We start from the raw sequence: 19,090 nt of genomic DNA on the forward strand, positions 1-19,090 counted from the left end.
GGTTCTCCTGCCTCAGCTTCCGGAATAGCTGAGAGCTGAGACTACTAGCGCGCACCACCAAGCCCAGTTAATTTTTTGTATTTTCAGTACAGACGAGGTTTCACCATGTTGGCTAGGCTGTTCTTGAACTCCTAGCCTCAAGTGATACCCACCTCAGCCTCCCAAAGTGCAGGGATTACAGGCACTATCCACCATGCCTGGCCTGATCTAACAAACTAAGTGTTTTTTGTTTTTTTTGTTTTTTTGTTTTAATGTGACTATTTTATAATTTTTTTCTGTATATTTTAAAACCCCAAATCATATTTATTTTAATTTCCAGAAACTCTTTTAATTCCTCTGATGTTGTATTCTTAAGGTTTCTCATTCCATACATATTTGTATATACATATTTTTTTCCTTCAAAGCCTTTCTTTTAACTCCCACAATTTCTTTAATGGCTTGCCATCTTTCTTTGCCTTTCCATGTCAATTGAGTTTGGTTTCCTGAGCATCTGCATACTTCAAGGTAGCAACTCTAGAAGGTAGACCTGCAGGCAAGCTTGCTCGACCAGTCTGTTGAACTGTATGAGAAGTCTTTCTATTCTCAAAAGTAAGCTGAAAGAGACTATCCTGACCAACATTGCAACTTCCTATGGGGCTCAATGGCAACAGCCAGCCTCTTCCGGATCTGTGTCAACGAATGGGCGGCAGAAGTCCCTCTTCTATCACAGCTACCAGTCTCCCCTCAAGGATCTGGATTCAGTCTCATCTGCAAAGACAATCATTTTTCTATTCCAAGCAGGCTGGATATCATTCTTCAGCTCTGCAAACACTGACTTCCATCTGTATCTTCTTCCTTCAAGACTCAAAGGGCTTGTATGCCTGGGATTTTCTCTAGGTTCCAACCATTGTCCCAGTTATTTAGAAATTGTGCTTCCCAGTGGAATGTTTTGATCAGGATACAAGAACGACAGGACGTAGTGAAGAAGTCCTTAAACACCCTGGATTAAATGTTTGAATTTTAACCTAAGGGCGACAGGATGATACTGAGTTTTAACCAGGTGAGTAAACACGATTAAATCTGTAGTTTAAGAAGAAATATTCCAGCTTCAGCCTGGCAAACATCTCTGAAGGCAGGGAGACTGAATATAATAAAGACTATAAAAGTCTAGATTAGGGCAGAAATAGAGGATAATTTAAAATGCATTTGAGTGGTGTTTAGGTGGACAGATTAGGTGAACTCGGTGACAGATTGGCCAGTGAGGATGAGAAAACAGGTGGAACTGATCAGGCTTCTTTTAACGTGGTAGATGATTGGGCCTTCACCAAGGTGTAAAACACAGTAAAGAGCTTAGCTTATGTTTATTTTGGGGGTGATGTTTCCTCCCACTCTCTTATGCCCTTGCAGCAGTGCATTTATAGGAAATAATTCCCGGAAGAGAACTGACTAAATTAAGTACATGTGTATTTGAATTTTCATACATGTAAACACATTGTTTCCCTTAAGAGTTCATTTGGTTTTGTGTTTGGTTGGTTTGAGACATGAAAAGTGATGTCTCACTGTCAATTTGATTTCTATATTTATATTTATTTGTTTTGTATGAAGTATCTATTAATACCCTTCCTCAGTTATCTCTTGGTTGTTTTTCCTATTGATTCTTTTACGCTCAGTATAATAATGAGATTAGGACTTTGCATCTTTGCATTGCAAATGTTTTTGCCAGTTGAATGTTTGCCAACTGGAAGTTTTAATTCTTATTTAGTCAAGTTGGTCAATATTTTACGGTTTCTGAGTTTTTTATAATGTTTAGACAAGGCTTCCCTATTCCACAAATATTTGAATATTATCCTCTTATTCTTTAATCTAACATTTGCATAGTTCTATCTTAAATATGTAATTCATATAGAACTGATTTTGATGTAAAAAGATAAGGCTCCACAGATGGCTATTCATGGTCTCAACACTTTTCACTGAGTAACTCATCATTTCCCCTACTACTTTATATTGATACTTCTTTAAACCATAAATTAAATTGCTGTACACACTCATGTCTACTTTTGGGTTCCCTTTACTCTTTCATTGAGCCTATGTATTCCAAAGTTAATCTAAACTTTTTTAATTATGGTGATATTATATGTAATATCCCATTCATTATTCCCATTCATTACTCTTGTTTTAGATAGATAATCTTACATATTTATTTTCCACATAAACTTTAGAATCAGATTGGTTTGAAAAAATCATGTTATTTTTTTAATTGAGATCAATTTTATTTCTAAATGTATAGAATAATTTGGGGAATCTTATCTTTATGCTACTAAAATTTCTTAGTGAAAGTATCTCTTTACTTATTCACATCTTTGTTTTTTTCTTCATGCATGACATTGAGAACTTTCTAACTGATTTTTGTTTGCAGGAAAGAAAACTATTGGTTTTCTAAACAAGAACTTCATAGTTGATTAACTTTGATTTTCCATGTATACACATATTTCATTTGCTAATGACAATTTAGCTTTCATTTTTTATAAATCTTTTTCTTTCTCTTGTTTAATTGCATAGGTCAGTAACTCCAAAACATTGTCAAAATCATAACCACAATGTGCACTGTTTGTTTGGGTTTTTTCCCCTGAATTTACAGGAAAAAATAATAAACATTTTATCAGCTTTCAGCAGAGATGCCATACACTTTCTGTACTTCCCAATCCTGAGTTTTCGTCGCTGTCACTCTTTATCCAATACCTTCAGTCCTGAAAATTCCTTCCCTTCGTTTAAAGATAAAAAACAAAGTTTTTCATCCATTGCTTTGAAAGGAAAAATTGTAGTGGAGGGCAGGGCTAAAAAGGAGCAGGTTGAACTCCACAGCAATCGCCAAAGCAAGGGGTTAGAAAAAGTTTCTTGGTCCTCTAGTCACTCTTTAGAAGGAAGAACCCGAGGTTGGGGAGGAGTCGGGGCCACCCCCGCCCCCTGCCCGGAGTCGTTGCCACCCGCGGAGATGAAATGTGAGCCTGGGTGGCCAAGGACGCCGGAGTGGCCGCCTTCCCAGCGCCTGAGCGCAGTGGGGCGAGACAAAGAGACCTGGGCCCCCAGCGCAGCCCGTCTCGGGCCACGCGCGCCCCAGCTCCGCGGAGTCCCGCACTGGCTGGCCCGGGACGCGCCGGGCCCGGGCTCCCTTGGAAGGTTCCCTAGGCAATGGCCGGGTCTCCGCTCCACCCGGCTCTCAGGAGCGCTGCTCTCTCCATCTGATCGTCCTCCATCCTACCCATTCCCTCCGGTTCCGGGCTCTCCCTTCGCTCCAAGCTTCTCTCTGGCGCGCAACCTCAGGCCACCGGCTTGGATGGACGCTCCGAGGCTGCCCGTGCGTCCAGGGGTCTTGCTTCCGAAGTTGGTCCTGCTCTTTGTCTACGCAGGTCAGTGACAGAGGGCGGCGGAGAGGGTCAGAGGCTCGGGGCCGGGCTTGGGTCACGATCCGGGCCCAGTTGGGTTGAGCTGGATGGACCGGGACCTTTGCAGAAGGACCTTTGCAGACGCCTCTGCCTTTTCTGCGAAGCGACGGCAGAAACCCGCGCGCTTCCACCCTCACGCGGTTTTTGTTTTGTTCCTTTTACTTTTTGTATTTCTTTTCTTTCCCTTTCCACCTTGGAAATAGCAGTCTTGTGTTTAGGGGATTTGACTCCGGATAGAGTAAACTACATCCAAATAAACTTATCTGGATAGGGTAGGCAGTGGAGTCTCCATCTTCTGCTTTCTGAATATTCCTGGTTTTCCCTCTTATGAATAAAAAAACTTAGAGCTTTGTTTTTGTTCTTTGGGAGATTTACAAGTGCGGTAGACTGAGCTACAGGATTGAAGTCAAACACAGGTTTTTGAGAAGCTTGAATTCACCCAGAGTCTAATCTGTGTTAGTTGATTTGGATAAACACTTGTTTATAAGAGAAGGACATCTCATTTCCCTTCTAATTATTTGTAGTAAGAACTGCTAATAATTAATGAAGCAAAGTGGGTTTTCTTGTTCTGTGATTAATATGGAGCCCCAAACGGCCTTTCATTGGTTATTCAGGTATAAAGTGTCTTACACATGTGGTCTTTGCATTCGTTCATATTCACAAAACAATGCAAGCTAAAAGCAAAGTTCTTTGTACAATGTTTTTGTGTCTCTAACGTCCTGTGACAAAAATCGCAGGCTCATCCATGAGCCTCCAGTACTAAATGTATACATAGCACTGAAATTTACCTTTGATACTCAAAAATATATTGCAACTGAAATGATTTTCTTCAACGTTGGACCTGAGCATTAAAAGAATTGAATTTCTCGTTCAACCTTGCTAGAAAAGAGTCACCATAACTTCTGTGGACATTTTCAGTCTGTTTATTGAAATGCAAATTAGTGGCTGTCTAGGAGTTACCCTTTAAACATGTTTTATGGCAGGAAAAAACGCTGACTTTCTAATATGGAAATTCATAAAAGTAGGAAAAGTTCTTCCTATTAAATGAAGAGAATTTCCATCTAATCTGTTTACAACATTTATTTCTTTTACTAAACTTATATAAGGTTTTCAGAATTTGAGGGATTAACAGTCAATTGCATTAATACTCGTTTTCTATTGAAAAAATCTCTATTAGTTCTTTCGAAGCAATTATGCTTTTCACCGCCTCTCCTCGACAGTGTTTAATACTTCCACTCACACTTACTCAACCACTCCTTTGAACCACAATTTTGTTTGTTTGTTTGTTTATTATATTCCTTCTGGTAAACTGAAAGCTTCTGCCCCCTCCTCCTGTTTCCCCAGTGCAGATGCCCAGCTCCTCAGGGCTCAGGAAATCAGCGAAGCTGGCCAGCAACAAGGGTGGTTAGTTTAGAAAGTTTTCAGTCCATTCATTTCTCTTCTTTGGAATCCCTCTCTTGTAAGCTACAAAGTCGTTGTAAGCCAGTGCTAAGTTGACTTATTATCTTTGCTAAGAAGTGTTTAGCTAATAAGTTCTTTGGTGTCAATTCCTGGACTTCTTATTCAGAGGCCTTTTTATGCTTTTCATATTCATTCAACTATTACTTACTGAGATATGTTGAGCCATAAGAGGTCATGTTCTTATCAGTCTTCTCTGGGAAATATGGTATGATCATAAATTACTTTAAGGTATAAAAGGTTGTGTCATAGGAGAGGTAAAATCATGTGCTATAGATGTTCAAAGAAGAAACCTTATTGCTGGCTTAAAAGAGTAAACTTCATGAGGACAATGTCTATTTTGTTCAGCAAAAAGATCAATCAATATTTGCTCAGGAAAACTGAATTGAGGAAGACTTGAAGGAACTAGACCTTTGAAAAATGGAGACGCCCTGAACCAAACAAGATGGAGTAGGATATAGCAGGATATCGTGGGATCAAAGGCAAAAATCAAGATCTGTACATGCAACAAAGGATATTTCAGTTTGGTTGCAACTAAGAGGTATGGCTGGAAGTAAGGGCGGAGGTTAGATGCTGGAACACCCCAGAAATCGAACGAGTTCATACTATTAAATGAATTGCCAGCTTTATGGGACAAAAATCTATGTAGATGCACTATTGATAATCTAAATTATTTTCCCCAAAGCAAATGCATTAGATTCACATTTTATTTGGCTAAACAAATAAGAACAAAGTTTCTATACCTGAAGCATCATGTTGTACTATAGAGTTACTTTTGGAAGGAGACCCAGTGAAGTGTCAATATTATTGTCTGACTCCCACTGCAGGCTACAAAGACAGGATTTGGTCAAGGTTTTACCTTCCGGGCCTCAGCCAGTAACTTCTGTCCCCTCCCTTTCCTTCCTCTCTTATCTTAGCTATACTTTGCAAGGGCCATTTCTAAGCAAGCGCTTCAAGCCAGATACTGCTTTTCCTGTTCTGCACTTTCCTTAAGGTGGGAGGCAGGGTGGGTTGGGAGGCAGGGGTGAGCTGGGGAACCTTCTTCCAGACCACACCTTTCAGCAAAAAGTCATTGAAGAAAGTTTAAATTGGCTGATTTTCAGGGATACTAACTTGGACATTAGATGTAATATTATTTATCTTCTGAAGACAAATTGGAATGGTCTGTTCTTTCTCCAGTGAGAAAAAGCTCCTGTATGGCACCAACACTGATCTTTGCCAAATTATTCTCAGATATCCCAGAGAAAGCAACTAACACAAAAAAGGCTTTGAGGTGTGGTTGAAATTTCATTTTGGAGAGGCTGTGATTGTAAATGTATTTGCCATCCTGTTAAATCTCCCCTTTTGGGTAGTTTAATTCTGGGAAGTAGACAAGAGCACTGGAAAATGCCATAAAAACAATGACCAATGTGTAACATGATCCAGATGTTTGCTCAGGTATAATCCAGCTGCTTGGCTACAAGATTTTGGGCTTGGTTTCCTGTAACGTTGGCTCAAAATATTTTGATAACACCATGTCTTTATAAGAGTAGTCACCGGAATACAATGGTAGCAATGGAATCTTTGATATTGATGGAGAGTTTAATAAGATGTCACTGTCCCGGATATGGTTCAAAGGGCACCCATGAAGTTACTTACACATTGGTTGTCCTACTCTGACAGAATAGTGGGGACATTAGCTCTTTCACAATCAGAGTGGCTTTTATTTATTTATTTTTTAAATAATTTCAACGTCTTTAATTTTAGACTCAGGGAGTACATGTGCAGATTTGTTACATGAGTATATTCTGTGATGCTGAGGTTTGAGGTACAATTGATCCCGTCACCCAAGTATTGAATATAGCACCCAATAGTTCGTTTTTCAACCCCTCCCCACTCCCTTTCCTTCCCACTCTAGAAGTCCCCAGTGTCTACTGTTGCTATCTTTATGTCCGTGAGTACCCAGGGTTTAGCTCTCACTTGTAAGTGAGAACATGCGGTATTTGGTTTTCTGTTCCTGAATTAATTTGCATAGGATGATGGCCTCTAGCTTCATCCATGTTGCTGCAAAGGACATGATTTTAATCTTTTTTTTTCTGGCTGCATAGTATTCCATGGTGTATATGTACCACATTTTCTTTACTGAGTCCACTATTAGTGAACACTTAGGAAGAATCAGTGTCCTTACTATTTCAAATAGTGCTGTGATGAATGTACAAATGCATTTCTCTTTTTGATAGAATGATTTATTTCCCTTTGGATATATACCCCAGCAATGAGATTACTGAGTCAAATGGTAGTTTTGATTTAAGTTCTTTGAGAAGTCTCCAAACTGCTTTTCATAGTGGTTGAACTAATTAACATTTCCAGTAACAGTGTATAAGTGTTCCCTTTTCTCCACGGGCTCACCAGCATCTGTTGTTTTTTTGACTTTTCAATAATAGCGCTCTATTTTGCTTTGCATTTCTCTGACGATTGGTGACTTGTTGAACATTTTTTTGTTGTGTTTGTTGGCTGCTTGTATGTCTTCTTTTGAGAAGTGTCTGGTTCATGTCCTCTGCCCATTTTTTAATGGGATTATTTAGTTTTTGCTTGTTCAATTTAAGTTCCTTATAGATTCTGGATATTAGGCTTTTGTCAGATGCATAGCTTACACGTATTTTCTCCCATTCTGTAGATTGTTTGCTTACTCTGTTGATAGTTTATTTTGCTGTGCAGAAGCTCTTTAGTTTAATTAAATCCCGTTTGTCAATTGCTTTTGTTGCAATTGCTATTGAGGACTTAGTTATAAATTCCTTCCCGAGGCTGATGTCAGGAATGGTGTTTCCTAGCTTTTCTTCCAGGAGTCTTATAGTTTGAGGTCTTTCATTTAAATCTTTAATCAATTTCAGTTAATTTTTGTATGTGGTAAAAGATAGGGGTCCATTTTCATTCTTCTGTGTATGGCTAATTGGTTATCCAGCACCATTTATTGAATAGGGAGTCCTTTCCCCATTGCTTATTTTTGCTGACTTTGTCAAAGATCAGATGGCTGTAGGTGTACGTTGAATGGCTTTTAAGAACATGAAGCAAAACATCCCCACTAAGCCCTTCAGATAACTGACCAGTAATAAATTAAATAGCACTAAAAATGAGAGCTATGGAAATTCACCAAGAAAACTGTAAAATAAATAGCCTTTAAAAGTGTGTTGTACTCTGCAAAAAGCATTTATTGTCAATATATTGGCGTCTCCCTTGTATCTAAATCATTAGATCGTGTTTCTGTTTTCAAATTTTAGAAGTGGACTTAAGTATTTACTGAATCTCACAAAAGTAATTATTTTTCGTTTTCATTCCTTCTTACCACAATCCAGAGGTAAGCCTCAAGGGTCATGTTTGACTACCTATAATGTAAAAATAAAACTGAGGGGAAGGAAACATGAATTTTTCCATTTGTTCCACAAAAGCTATGCATAATTGTTAATGGTGACTGAACTTTGCTATCTTCTAATCACATCTCTTTGTAAAGTATCATCTTAGCAGGGAAGTGATTTAAAAGCAACGTAAAATTTCCTTTCTGGATAAATCAGTTACATGGACATGTAGACATAAATATAATATTTTGTACTTTTAATGTTATGGCTTTGATAGGGAAGCAAAAGTTTTATATAATTTATATAATAATTAAATATTACCTTCAGGAATTGAGTTGGAAATGGATTATTTTGTGACTCTTAAATGTACAACCTAAATTATCAGACTGTACTTAATGTTTTCCTAATCATGTATCTGAAACTTACATATCCATCATAACTTATATGACTAACTCGGTGACAATCTTAGCTTGTTAAACATAAATCATTTAGGTGGAATAAAGAATACTTAAAAGCTAGAGTAATTTTTATCCAACATTTTTAGTATAATTTTTCTTGCTGCAAAATATATGGAAAAAATAGTAATTTCTGATCCTTTATTCAGAAAATAACTTTTCCTCCTTCACATAGTACTGTTTTATATCTTACTGATTCCTCAATCTGACATTAAGTAAACTCTTAATTGTTTACAAAATATTGTCTATGGGGATTTCTTCCTATAACCAATCATCTTTTAATCCAAATGAATTTACAGGATGCAGACTCATTGTGTTACCACATGTATGCAAACTGTAATTATACAGGTAAAAAATGGCACAAAAAGGAAAGCATACAATGTAGTATCATGGAAAATATACATCATTTTGAAATTATTCCATTTTGGTGTTATTCATACTACTAAACCTTCTATCGATTGAGTTCAGGTGAGAATACAAGACCCTAAAGTTAGAAGACTTTTTTTTTATTTATTTTTTTTTGAGGCAGAGCCTCACTGTGTCGCCCAGGCTGGAGTACAGTGGCATGATCTCGGCTCATTGTAACCTCCATTTCCTAGGTTCAAGCAATTCTCCTGCCTCAGCCTCCTGAGTAGCTGGGATTACAGGTGTGTACCACCACACCCAGCTACTTTTTGTATTTTTAGTAGACACTGGATTTTACCATGTTGGCCAGACTGGTCTCGAACTCCTGACCTTAAGTTATCCACCCGCCTCAGCCTCCCAAAGTGTTAGGATTACATGCATGAGCCATTTTGCTTGGCCAAGAAGACTTTATCATTTAAAATTTATTATAAAAACTCTATGGACAAATCCAATGACTGAGTAGTTTAATTGTTCTTTAATTCCTTCCTTCATTATCTCATTCAACTAACCCTGACTAGCAATTATGGTGCTTGGTGTAGAAGATTCAAGAATTGTCTTTGTCTTTACAGGTTAGAGTCTAATGGGGAAGGGAGGCTAATTTAGATCCTTACGAATGTTTTTGAATTCTGAGGACGAAAATGAAGATTTAAAACCACTAAAGAGTGGTCATTGGCTGATTAAGATGTGAAATAGCATAATTTTTCCTGAAACTGTGATTTTACAACTATGACTGCTCACAAATGGTTTTTGTTTTGTAGATGATTGCCTTGCTCAGTGTGGCAAAGATTGCAAATCTTACTGCTGTGATGGAACCACACCCTACTGTTGCTCCTACTACGCTTATATTGGGAATATCCTCTCGTGAGTATTAGTCAAATTTGGCAGTACTGATGCTCTTCCTCTTGTCCAGTTGTCCAGTTATGTCTTTTAAAAGTACTAAGTGATAGTTGTGGGCAAGAGATTTCAAGACTGGTTACTGACCTGAAATCTTTACTGGAGATATTAACAGATCACTATCTAATGGACTATGTTGTTTGACAAAATACGCAAAATAATATACAAAATAAATTGCCTTCACTATAAAGGAACTAAAAAGAGTTATTCTTTTATTGTTTTATTTTGTGTACTCTAATAATGTTTTACATAGGCATCATTTTATTGATAATTTTGTAACATCGTCAGTGATATGGTTTTGTCTGTTTTGTGCAAGTTAAAATTTGTTATTTAATTATAGCCAGTTTATTTTGTCATCATGTATGAATTTAATATACCCAATAGATGTCAGGAAAAAGAGAGGTTATTAATAAAAAACAGATGAGACATGAAATGTCAGCTCTCACATAATACATATACAGCAACTTCAGGAAACAGGTTTAGAGCCTAGGACAAGCTAGGCACGGGTAATGCAAAGTGATAAACAACAAGGCACCAAAACACAAATGAAATATATACATGTAGACTCTGTGAAGCATTTCCTTGTAACAAATTAGAAATTTATTTTAGACCCGCTTCTGGACAAAGGGAAATACAGAATCTGGACCTGCCTCCAGGGCTGTATGGCAGGAAAAGTCTGTACTTGTCAGTTGCTCAAGAGAGGAATCCACAACTGAGAAATAAAAGGTTGAGAATGAGGAACATAAGAATTTCTTGCGTCGAAATCCCCATGGCTTTCAGTTAGCAGCAGCGGTTGTGCCTCTGTCTTCTGTTCTTGTTTTTCAAGTCGGGATCATGGTGATTTGGGAAATGTTCTGTTTAACTCATGCCCTACAAAGGCTCAAGTGGAAACGGGAAACATTAGGCGCTAAGTACTATGTGCGCAGCTATTTTAGGGACGTGTCCATTGAGACGGCTTGTTACACATCCTCCATTTCCCGAGAATAGAAAACCTGGCACCACATAAACTTTCTAGAATCAGTGTTGAGGCTGATATTAGAGATAATGACTCTGAGAATACCAAAAAAAAAAAAACAAAAACATACTTCGGGATACTCTCGAACACTATAATAAATGTGAAAGAAATGTCAAGCTATAATAAAAAACCATGCGTGGAATTTAAGCCTTCTTTGAAATGCAAATAAGCTCCAAATAAAATGTTTGAATTTTTCTTCATGGGTGGTTTGGTAGAAAAGAGATTAAGCCCACTTTTTACATTAGAAAACTGTCAGGATGATTTTTTACAGTAACTTATCAGCTCAAATATAAATATATAATGATGTTCATGGTGGCATATTACTTCACAGTATTTAAAGTAACTTAAAATATATTATTAATACATTTAATTTTTTTTTTTCTCAAATGGTCTCCACATGCTAGATGCTGCTGTCCCAGGTAGAGGTGTGAGTATAGATTTGGAAAATGTGAAGTCAAAGTGATTCTGTGATTCTTTGGTCATCTGGCTCCTGGCCTATTTCTTGATTCACTAACTATATCATGGAGTGTGTTGTGCACTCCTTCTCATTCCATAGCTACCTCCACCCAACCCAAGTAAATACATATAACTCATAACTACTTATGAATCAGAATATTTTTAAATATTTGAATGTATAGATGTACTTGATATGATTTACATTTGCAATGAAGTTCACATTTTTATGGTACACGTTCTAAATCTTTAATTTCACCACTGGTTACAGTGAAGAATTAGTTGAGTTGATACATGTATCTAGGTTATTAGGACCAGGTACTTGTTATGTTTGGGGGGAAAAAATCATGTTTCAGAAGGGAAAATAAACACAGATGGTATTATATTTCAGGCAGTTATAACTGAACTTTCTGTTCAAAATAGAAACTAGTGAGTAAATATCATGCAAAACAATTCTTAGCAAAAAGAAAGGCGGCAGTGGTGGGGGGAGACTTTAAAGCATTTTCCTACTTGATAAAAGGGAATACATTTTCAGGATTTCCAGTTATTGTTTAACATTTGAAAAGAGTTCTTAACTCCACCCAAAGTGCTTTTTTTTTTTTTTTTAATTGGTGGTTGGGGATGCAGGAGATAGGAAAAAAATTAATTCCAAGAATGCTTACAAGGGTTCCTTCATATACTTGTCAAATATTTCTGTTTTGAAACTCACAAATGATGCTTCCTCTTTTTCAAGCATCCAGGCACATTCTTAGTGAAATCATTTTAATAGTCATAACAGAAAGTTAAACCCTCGTGGTTATTAGAAAAGTGATAAGCAAGAAAGCAGTAGCACAATGAAATGTTAGGTAACTTAAATGAAGATTTTTATAATTTGGTTTATATTTTTGTTTGTTTTTAAAATAAAAATGCTTGCTCAGTTTAAAATGAGCTAAAAAGAGAGCAAAACATAATGTGGGCATTTTAGAGTGTTTGTAAATGGTTGGGTTAGGGCCTCTTGACTTCCCTTGCTGAGGTCTTCCCCTAGTCACCCGCTGATATAATCAATGTTGCTTTTCAGCCCTTAATTCTGCTAACTTCAATTGTCCTTGCTCTTTTGCAAACTAACCATTAAGATTTGTTTATAAAACAGTCACAGGAGCTAATTTAGTTGAAAAGTCTTATTTTACTCAATTTGCTCTCCTATTTATTTATTTATTTATTTATTTATTTATTTATTTTATTTATTTGAGACAGAGTCTCATTCTGTTGCCCAGACTGGAGTGCTGTGGCACAATCTCAGCTCACTGCAGCCTCTGCCTCCTGAGTTCAAGCAATTCTCAGGTCTCAACTTCCCAAGTAGCTGGGATTACAGGCAGGCACCACCATGCCTGGCTACTTTTTGTATTTACCATGTTGTCCAGGCTGGTGTTGGACTCCTGGCCTCAAGAGATCTGCCCAACTCGGCTTCTCAAAGTGCTGACAGGCAAGAGCCACTGTGCCCCGCCCTCTCATTTTTTTTTTTTTTAAGATTCTTTCTATTCTAAATATGAGTCAATTTTGGCAGATAAATTCAGGTGCCCTTTTTCTTTCTTATTTCTGTTAGGAATTTTACGATTTACTTCTGTCTTATGAAAAACTTTAAAAATTGAACTTAAAAGATAGCCTATCTACTTCTGGTCATTATAGTCACAGATACTGACTTCAGTGTAGGAGAGTCCGTATTATTCAGAATTTAAGAATAATTTTTACAGTATTCAGCATGTTTAGTTGAATCGATTATTTATAAATGCACATTGAGTGCCTGTTACCATGGCAGTGCTGGCCTAGGTCCTGGGATCCAAAGATGAAAAAATGATGGACTCTGACTTCCAAGACCTCAAAATCTGATAAGAAAAGAGAGCATAGACAAATAATTCTAATTCAAAGAGCTAGTCTATGAAGTATTATTGGAGGACTGGAAAGCTAAGTCTATGTGTGTGTGTTTGTGTGTGTGTGTTTAGGAGGAGATGATTAGGGAACACATCATCAACATGGAATCTGATCAGAGTTTTTAAAGGCAAAGTAGATATTTACATAAATAGTGAAGAAAGGGACATGCTTTTTGGAAAGACTCTTGCATACAAAGTCAAAGATACAAGAAAGAAAATGATCCAGTTGAGAAAGTCCCTACTGTTCAGTGTGGCTAGAGGGGGAAGGGTAAACTTTGAATATAATGTAGGAATAAGTGGGTCAGGCAAAAGATCCTTTAACAAAGTGCTTTTATTGGTCATGCCTAGCAAAACTAAAATGAAATAATATAGTACTTTTCTGGAAATCAGGTATCTGGTTTTATGTAGAACAGACACATTCTTAGACATCATTAAGACGATAGACAAAGATGAGAAGGCTCCAAATGAAGCTTCTTTTTATTTATTCCATACATGAAATATTTGGAATGCACACTTTGAGATGTTACACCATTTGAAACCATTTATGACAAACTACATGACCTTATAATTATTTCTCCATTTAAGAGATTTTTGACCATGAGGGCAACTACCTGAAGAGAGAAGTGTCGGAATATTTAAAAATGAGAATTGGGCCAATTTGAGAAATAAACAATTTCCCACCAGATTGATTCTCAAACATTTCATTCAGCAACTCTGCTTCATGGAAGACAGATTCGTCTGTGATGAATATGGAAAAGGATGTTTAACTTTTGGCTGCTAATGAAATTTAATTGCCATTCCCCAGAAAGTAGATCCAGCGTAAAAATGTGGTTTATAGAGTCCTCTTTAGAGTTGGTAGAATTCAAGGGAATAGAGGGTGTCATTGAGTGGCTAATTACTGTTATCCAGTGGAACAAGATAAACACAGAACTGAAGTAAAGTTGAGGAAAATGAAGGTATTCTGTTTTGTAAGAGAATAATTGTACAATATCGAATAGGAATAAAATATTGACTAGTTTGGACATAGTGAGCTAGATGACAATACATTGCATTTAATTTCCTAACTCAAAAATAGATTTTGCTTTTCCACTTTGCCATTGTAAAATACTGATCCGTCTGTGGATTCTTCAGAGCCCATCTGGCCAACATAAAATCCCCACAGGAAAAAAAAAAAAAAAAAAAAAAACCCAAGAGGGAGAACTAATAATGGAGATCCTAGTGAGATTAAATTTCTTTTCTTCTCAATGAAATGTGAAAGATGTATTACCCACAGTTTGGCAAGGACAGCTAATAAATATTACAACTGTGATTTGAGAGTCATGCTATGCATGAAAGCAAAACTGACTTAAAAGATAAAGGTTTCATATTTTCAAATGGCATTTGAGGTCCTGTGATCATTACGTATCTTAGTGTTCTGGAATAAACAGGTAAGGCTATTCAAACACTGACAAACATAATGCATTTAAAAAGGCCTTTGGCATTGGTAAAAAAAAAAAAATCATTTAAATTAATTAAGTTAAAATAATCTTAGTAACTAGATATGAAAAGACCTCTAGAAAGTACATACTGAACAAATCAAAGTTTGTGGGAGCCTTATTTTTGTTTTAATAATGACACAAAGATAAGTAACTAATATGATGTTAAAATAAATATGAACTTGATTTAGAATGTAGCAACAACTTAGGTTTGCTGTAAGAAGGAAGTCAATGATATTCAAATGTATATTTACATTCTATGAATTATATTAAAAGAAAATATACATGTGTAGATAACTAAAACTTCTCTCAGTCCAATTTCTATGCTGTTATTATTGTCTTTGTAAATTAAGCCTAATTGTCAGAAATAGAATTGGTTTTGAGGAAGGAAAAATAAAGTTTCTAGAACATGTTTTCCACAATTTATCTTACAGCTATGTATAGTTTTTCGTGATCTACATCAGGTGCTGGAGGATATAGCCATGAATCAAACATGAGGTTCCTGCCCTTGAGTTGCTTAGAAGCTACTGAGAAGCATAGACACATCAGCAGATGAACTTGCTGCGGGAAGCACAAAATACAGTGGGATCAGAGACAAGGAGCTTTGATTCCAACTTTAGAGTGCTGGAAAGGTCTCTTAAAGAAGAGTAATTCTAAGATCAGTTTTAAAAGGAAAAGCAATTAAAATCATCACTCAGAGTTAAAACACTTAGCAAGCTAGGGATATAGAAGAAAAATGTTTAACCTAGTAAATATGTATTTTAAAAAGCACCACCCTAAATCAGGCACCATAATCAATGGTATGTTGTTTTAACCCTTGCCTTTAAAGGCAAAAATATGACAAACTAGTACCTTCTACCACTTCTAGTCAGCATTGTACTGGAAGTCCTGGCCAGCGCAATCAGCGAGACACATTTTTAAAAAGGTAATAAAAATTGGAAAGGAAGAAAGTAAATTGCTCTCATTTACAAATGAGATGATTGTCGGTATTCCTCAGACTATAAAAAATGGAATTCACCAAAATTGCTGGATATAAGATCAGTGTACAAAAGTGGTTTATTCCTAGATACCATCAACAATCAATAAGAAAATGTAATAGATATGTGCATAAATAAATCTGAAATACAATATTTAAAACAATAATGTATCCAGTAAGAAATCCAGTAATAATATATGCATTTAGTGAGTATTATAACCATGTAAAAATTACAAGGGATAAAGGGAGACCTAATGAAATTAAGAGACATATCAAATTGTGGATGCAAGTATTGTAAAGATGTCAGTATTTGAATATGGCAGTTCTTCCTGAACTATCTGTAAATTCAGTGCAATTCCAATCAAAATCCACAAGAATATTTTTTGTTGAATTTGAAAGAATGGGCCTAAAATTTGTGTGGGACAGTAAAGGTCGTGGAGAGAGAAAAGAGCTATGAAAAAGACCAAAGTCAGAAGATATGCCTTACACACATCAAGATTTATTATAAAGTTATGAAAAACAAATTGTGTGATATTGGTTCACAGATAAACCAAAAGAATGTGGAGCTTAGAAATTGACTGATGTGTATATGGAAACTTGATAGATAACAGAAATGACATTACCAACTAGTGGAGGTGGATAGATTATGTAACAAATGTTGCTAAAACAACTAGCTATCCATATGCATAAACGTTAAATGAGATCAATTCATCACTCCACAATCAAAAATCCACTCTTATCAAACTACATACATAAAAACAAAAAGCAAACAATTACTTTTTTTTAATGGGAGGAGAATGGCATTTATGGTATCAGGATAGAAAAGATGTCTAAAATAAAAGATTAAAAAACACAAAAGATCACTAAAAAACACTGAACTGTACACTTTAAAAGGGTGAGTTTTATGGGACGTGAATTATATCTTGATTTTTAAAATTTTTAATACAGAGAGCAACAGAATTGCAATTTGTATGATTCACGAAAGGTTAGTATCCAGAATACCTCAATAAGATAACAGGCAACGTGTGTGTGCACAAAAAAAGTCATAGAGCAGAAAACTGGATGACCCAGAAACAAGTGAAAGATACTCCACCTGGCTAACTAAAGCAGGAAAAACCAACTTAAGACATTGAAAGACCATTTCACACTCATCAGGCTGGCAATACTCTGTAAGTCTGATAGTGCCAAGCAGTGCTGGCAAAGATAAAAGGGCTCTCACGTTGTTGATGGGAGAACATGAACTGCTCCATGTAGAGAGCAATCAGACCCCATGTAGTAAAGCTGAAGATAGACATACTTTAGGATTTAGCAGTAACACCTCTTCAAGATATATTCCCTAGGAAATTTCCAAATCTGCGCAAGGAGACATTTGTACTGTTGGTTGATGTATTATTTAAAAAATAACAACATTAGAAGCAACCCGCACCTGCATCAGAAGACAGTGGATAGAGTATATTCATGCAAACGATACAGCAATTAAAATAACTCAATTCATATTAACATACCATTAGAGTAAATCTCAAAATAATGCTATGTGAAGAGCTAACTGAAGAGCAACGTGTGCAACATGATGCTATTTGCATAAAGTTAAACACATCAAATCATTCTGTGTATTATTTATGAAAACAAGCACATGTCGTGAATGTGTAAATGTGTGAGGGAGAGAAGAGTACCCATGAATTTCCCCAGGACTGAGAAGTTTCCAGGGATTCAAGACTTTCAGTACAGCAATCTGGATGGTATGTGGCAAACTGAGACACATTGGTCACCCTAGGGAGGAGTATTGGGAAGTGGCTTTCAACTCTGATATCATTGCTTAATCATGGTGGAGTGCATCTGCAATCACAGCTACACAGGAGGCTAAGGTGGGAGGATTGCCTGTGCCCAGGAATTTGAGACCAGCCTGGACAACATAGCAAGACCCTGTCCCTAAAAATTGTTTTAAATTAAATATCTCAAGAAAGTATAATTATTAATATGGGTAGTGGCATATGGGTGTTTTATATTATCTATGATTCTTATATGTTTGAAAATTCTTTTCTTTTTTTTTTTTTGAGACGGAGTCTCGCTCTGTCGCCCGGGCTGGAGTGCAGTGGTGCGATCTCAGCTCACTGCAAGCTCCGCCTCCCGGGTTCCCGCCATTCTCCTGCCTCAGCCTCCAGTGTAGCTGCGACTACAGGCGCCCGTCACCTCGCCCAGCTAGTTTTTTGTATTTTTTTTAGTAGAGATGGGATTTCACCGTGTTAGTCAGGATGGTCTCGATCTCCTGACCTCGTGATCCCCCCGTCTTGGCCTCCCGAAGTGCTGGGATTACAGGCTTGAGCCCCCGCGCCCGGCCCTCAAAATTCTTATAATTAAAAAAAAGATAATGTAGAAGTTTGATCATAGTTGTAATGGAGTTGCCTAGACACCTTTTTAACATGCCGATTCGGATTTGGCAGGTCTGGATGCAGCCTGAAATTCTGCACTTGTAACCAACTCCCAGGCATTACTGCCACTACCTATCTTCCCAGTACACCTGGAAAGCAAAGGTTGGTGTTATTTGACAGTGTTTTGTGCTACGGGATAAAAGGACGGAAGAGATTAGGACTTGATGACTGATGGGATGTGAGCATAAGGATTGGGGCTAAATAAGAATATGTCTGAATTAATTCTGAAGTTTCTGCTTTGTATAAGAGGCTGGATGGTGTGCTGGGAACTAATGGGGAATATTCAGGAAGGTTCAGAGAGAGGAATGAGTTCTACTTTTAGTACATTAAACAAGGAAAAGCCTACAGGGTATGAACCAAACTCAGTGAGCTTCAGATGGTGGAATGTTCCATTCTGAAGTTCAGTGGAGAGCATGAAGCATCACATATAGGTCTGGGAGTAAAAGGCCTGGAGATACTGGGGTTGAAAGGTGTGTGGGAATGAATGAGATATTCTGAAGAGAAGTATAAGAAATAGAACAGCAAGCCAACAACGGCGCCTCAGGGAAATTCGGGAATACACTGAGATTTCTCCCCTCTTTACATTCGGATGCTATTTTAGTCCTTTTTACCTCTGTCAAAACTGACCTGTCCTTCTCTAATCAACCTGAATACACTCCTTGTGGTGGTGGGAACAATGAATGCCTTTATTTTCTTCTATTTGCTTGTTATGTTTTATGCTACATAAAATGTAGGATTTGTGATATTTCAGTTCATTCTGAATTGAATATGTTACCATAACAAAGCAGTCTATGTGAGCGTCCATTTTTATTGACTTGGATTGTGTCCAAATCAGATTACCTCATATCTGTTCATATAATCTAGGTTTA

General features: G+C 36.9%; 1 protein-coding gene across 6 annotated transcripts in view; it reads left to right on the forward strand.

Moving 5' to 3' along the window:
- Positions 1-2,844: 2,844 nt before the first annotated feature.
- Positions 2,845-19,090, forward strand: part of CYYR1 (cysteine and tyrosine rich 1) — a 105,295-nt gene continuing 89,049 nt past the window's right edge. Inside the window, exons 1-3 of one of the 6 annotated variants that reach the window (XM_037990651.2) lie at positions 2,845-3,386; positions 9,831-9,933; positions 18,234-18,323. In XM_037990651.2, the coding sequence (XP_037846579.2) occupies positions 2,972-3,386; positions 9,831-9,933; positions 18,234-18,323 (608 nt within the window). In that variant the 5' untranslated portion in view covers positions 2,845-2,971. The remainder of the gene's footprint in view (positions 3,387-9,830; positions 9,934-18,233; positions 18,324-19,090) is intronic. The other 5 variants (XM_037990653.2, XM_037990652.2, XM_007966000.3 and 2 more) reach the window with 5 other exon arrangements.

Source organism: Chlorocebus sabaeus, chromosome 2, assembly GCF_047675955.1.
Source record: "Chlorocebus sabaeus isolate Y175 chromosome 2, mChlSab1.0.hap1, whole genome shotgun sequence".
Classification (NCBI taxonomy): Eukaryota; Metazoa; Chordata; class Mammalia; order Primates; family Cercopithecidae; genus Chlorocebus; species Chlorocebus sabaeus.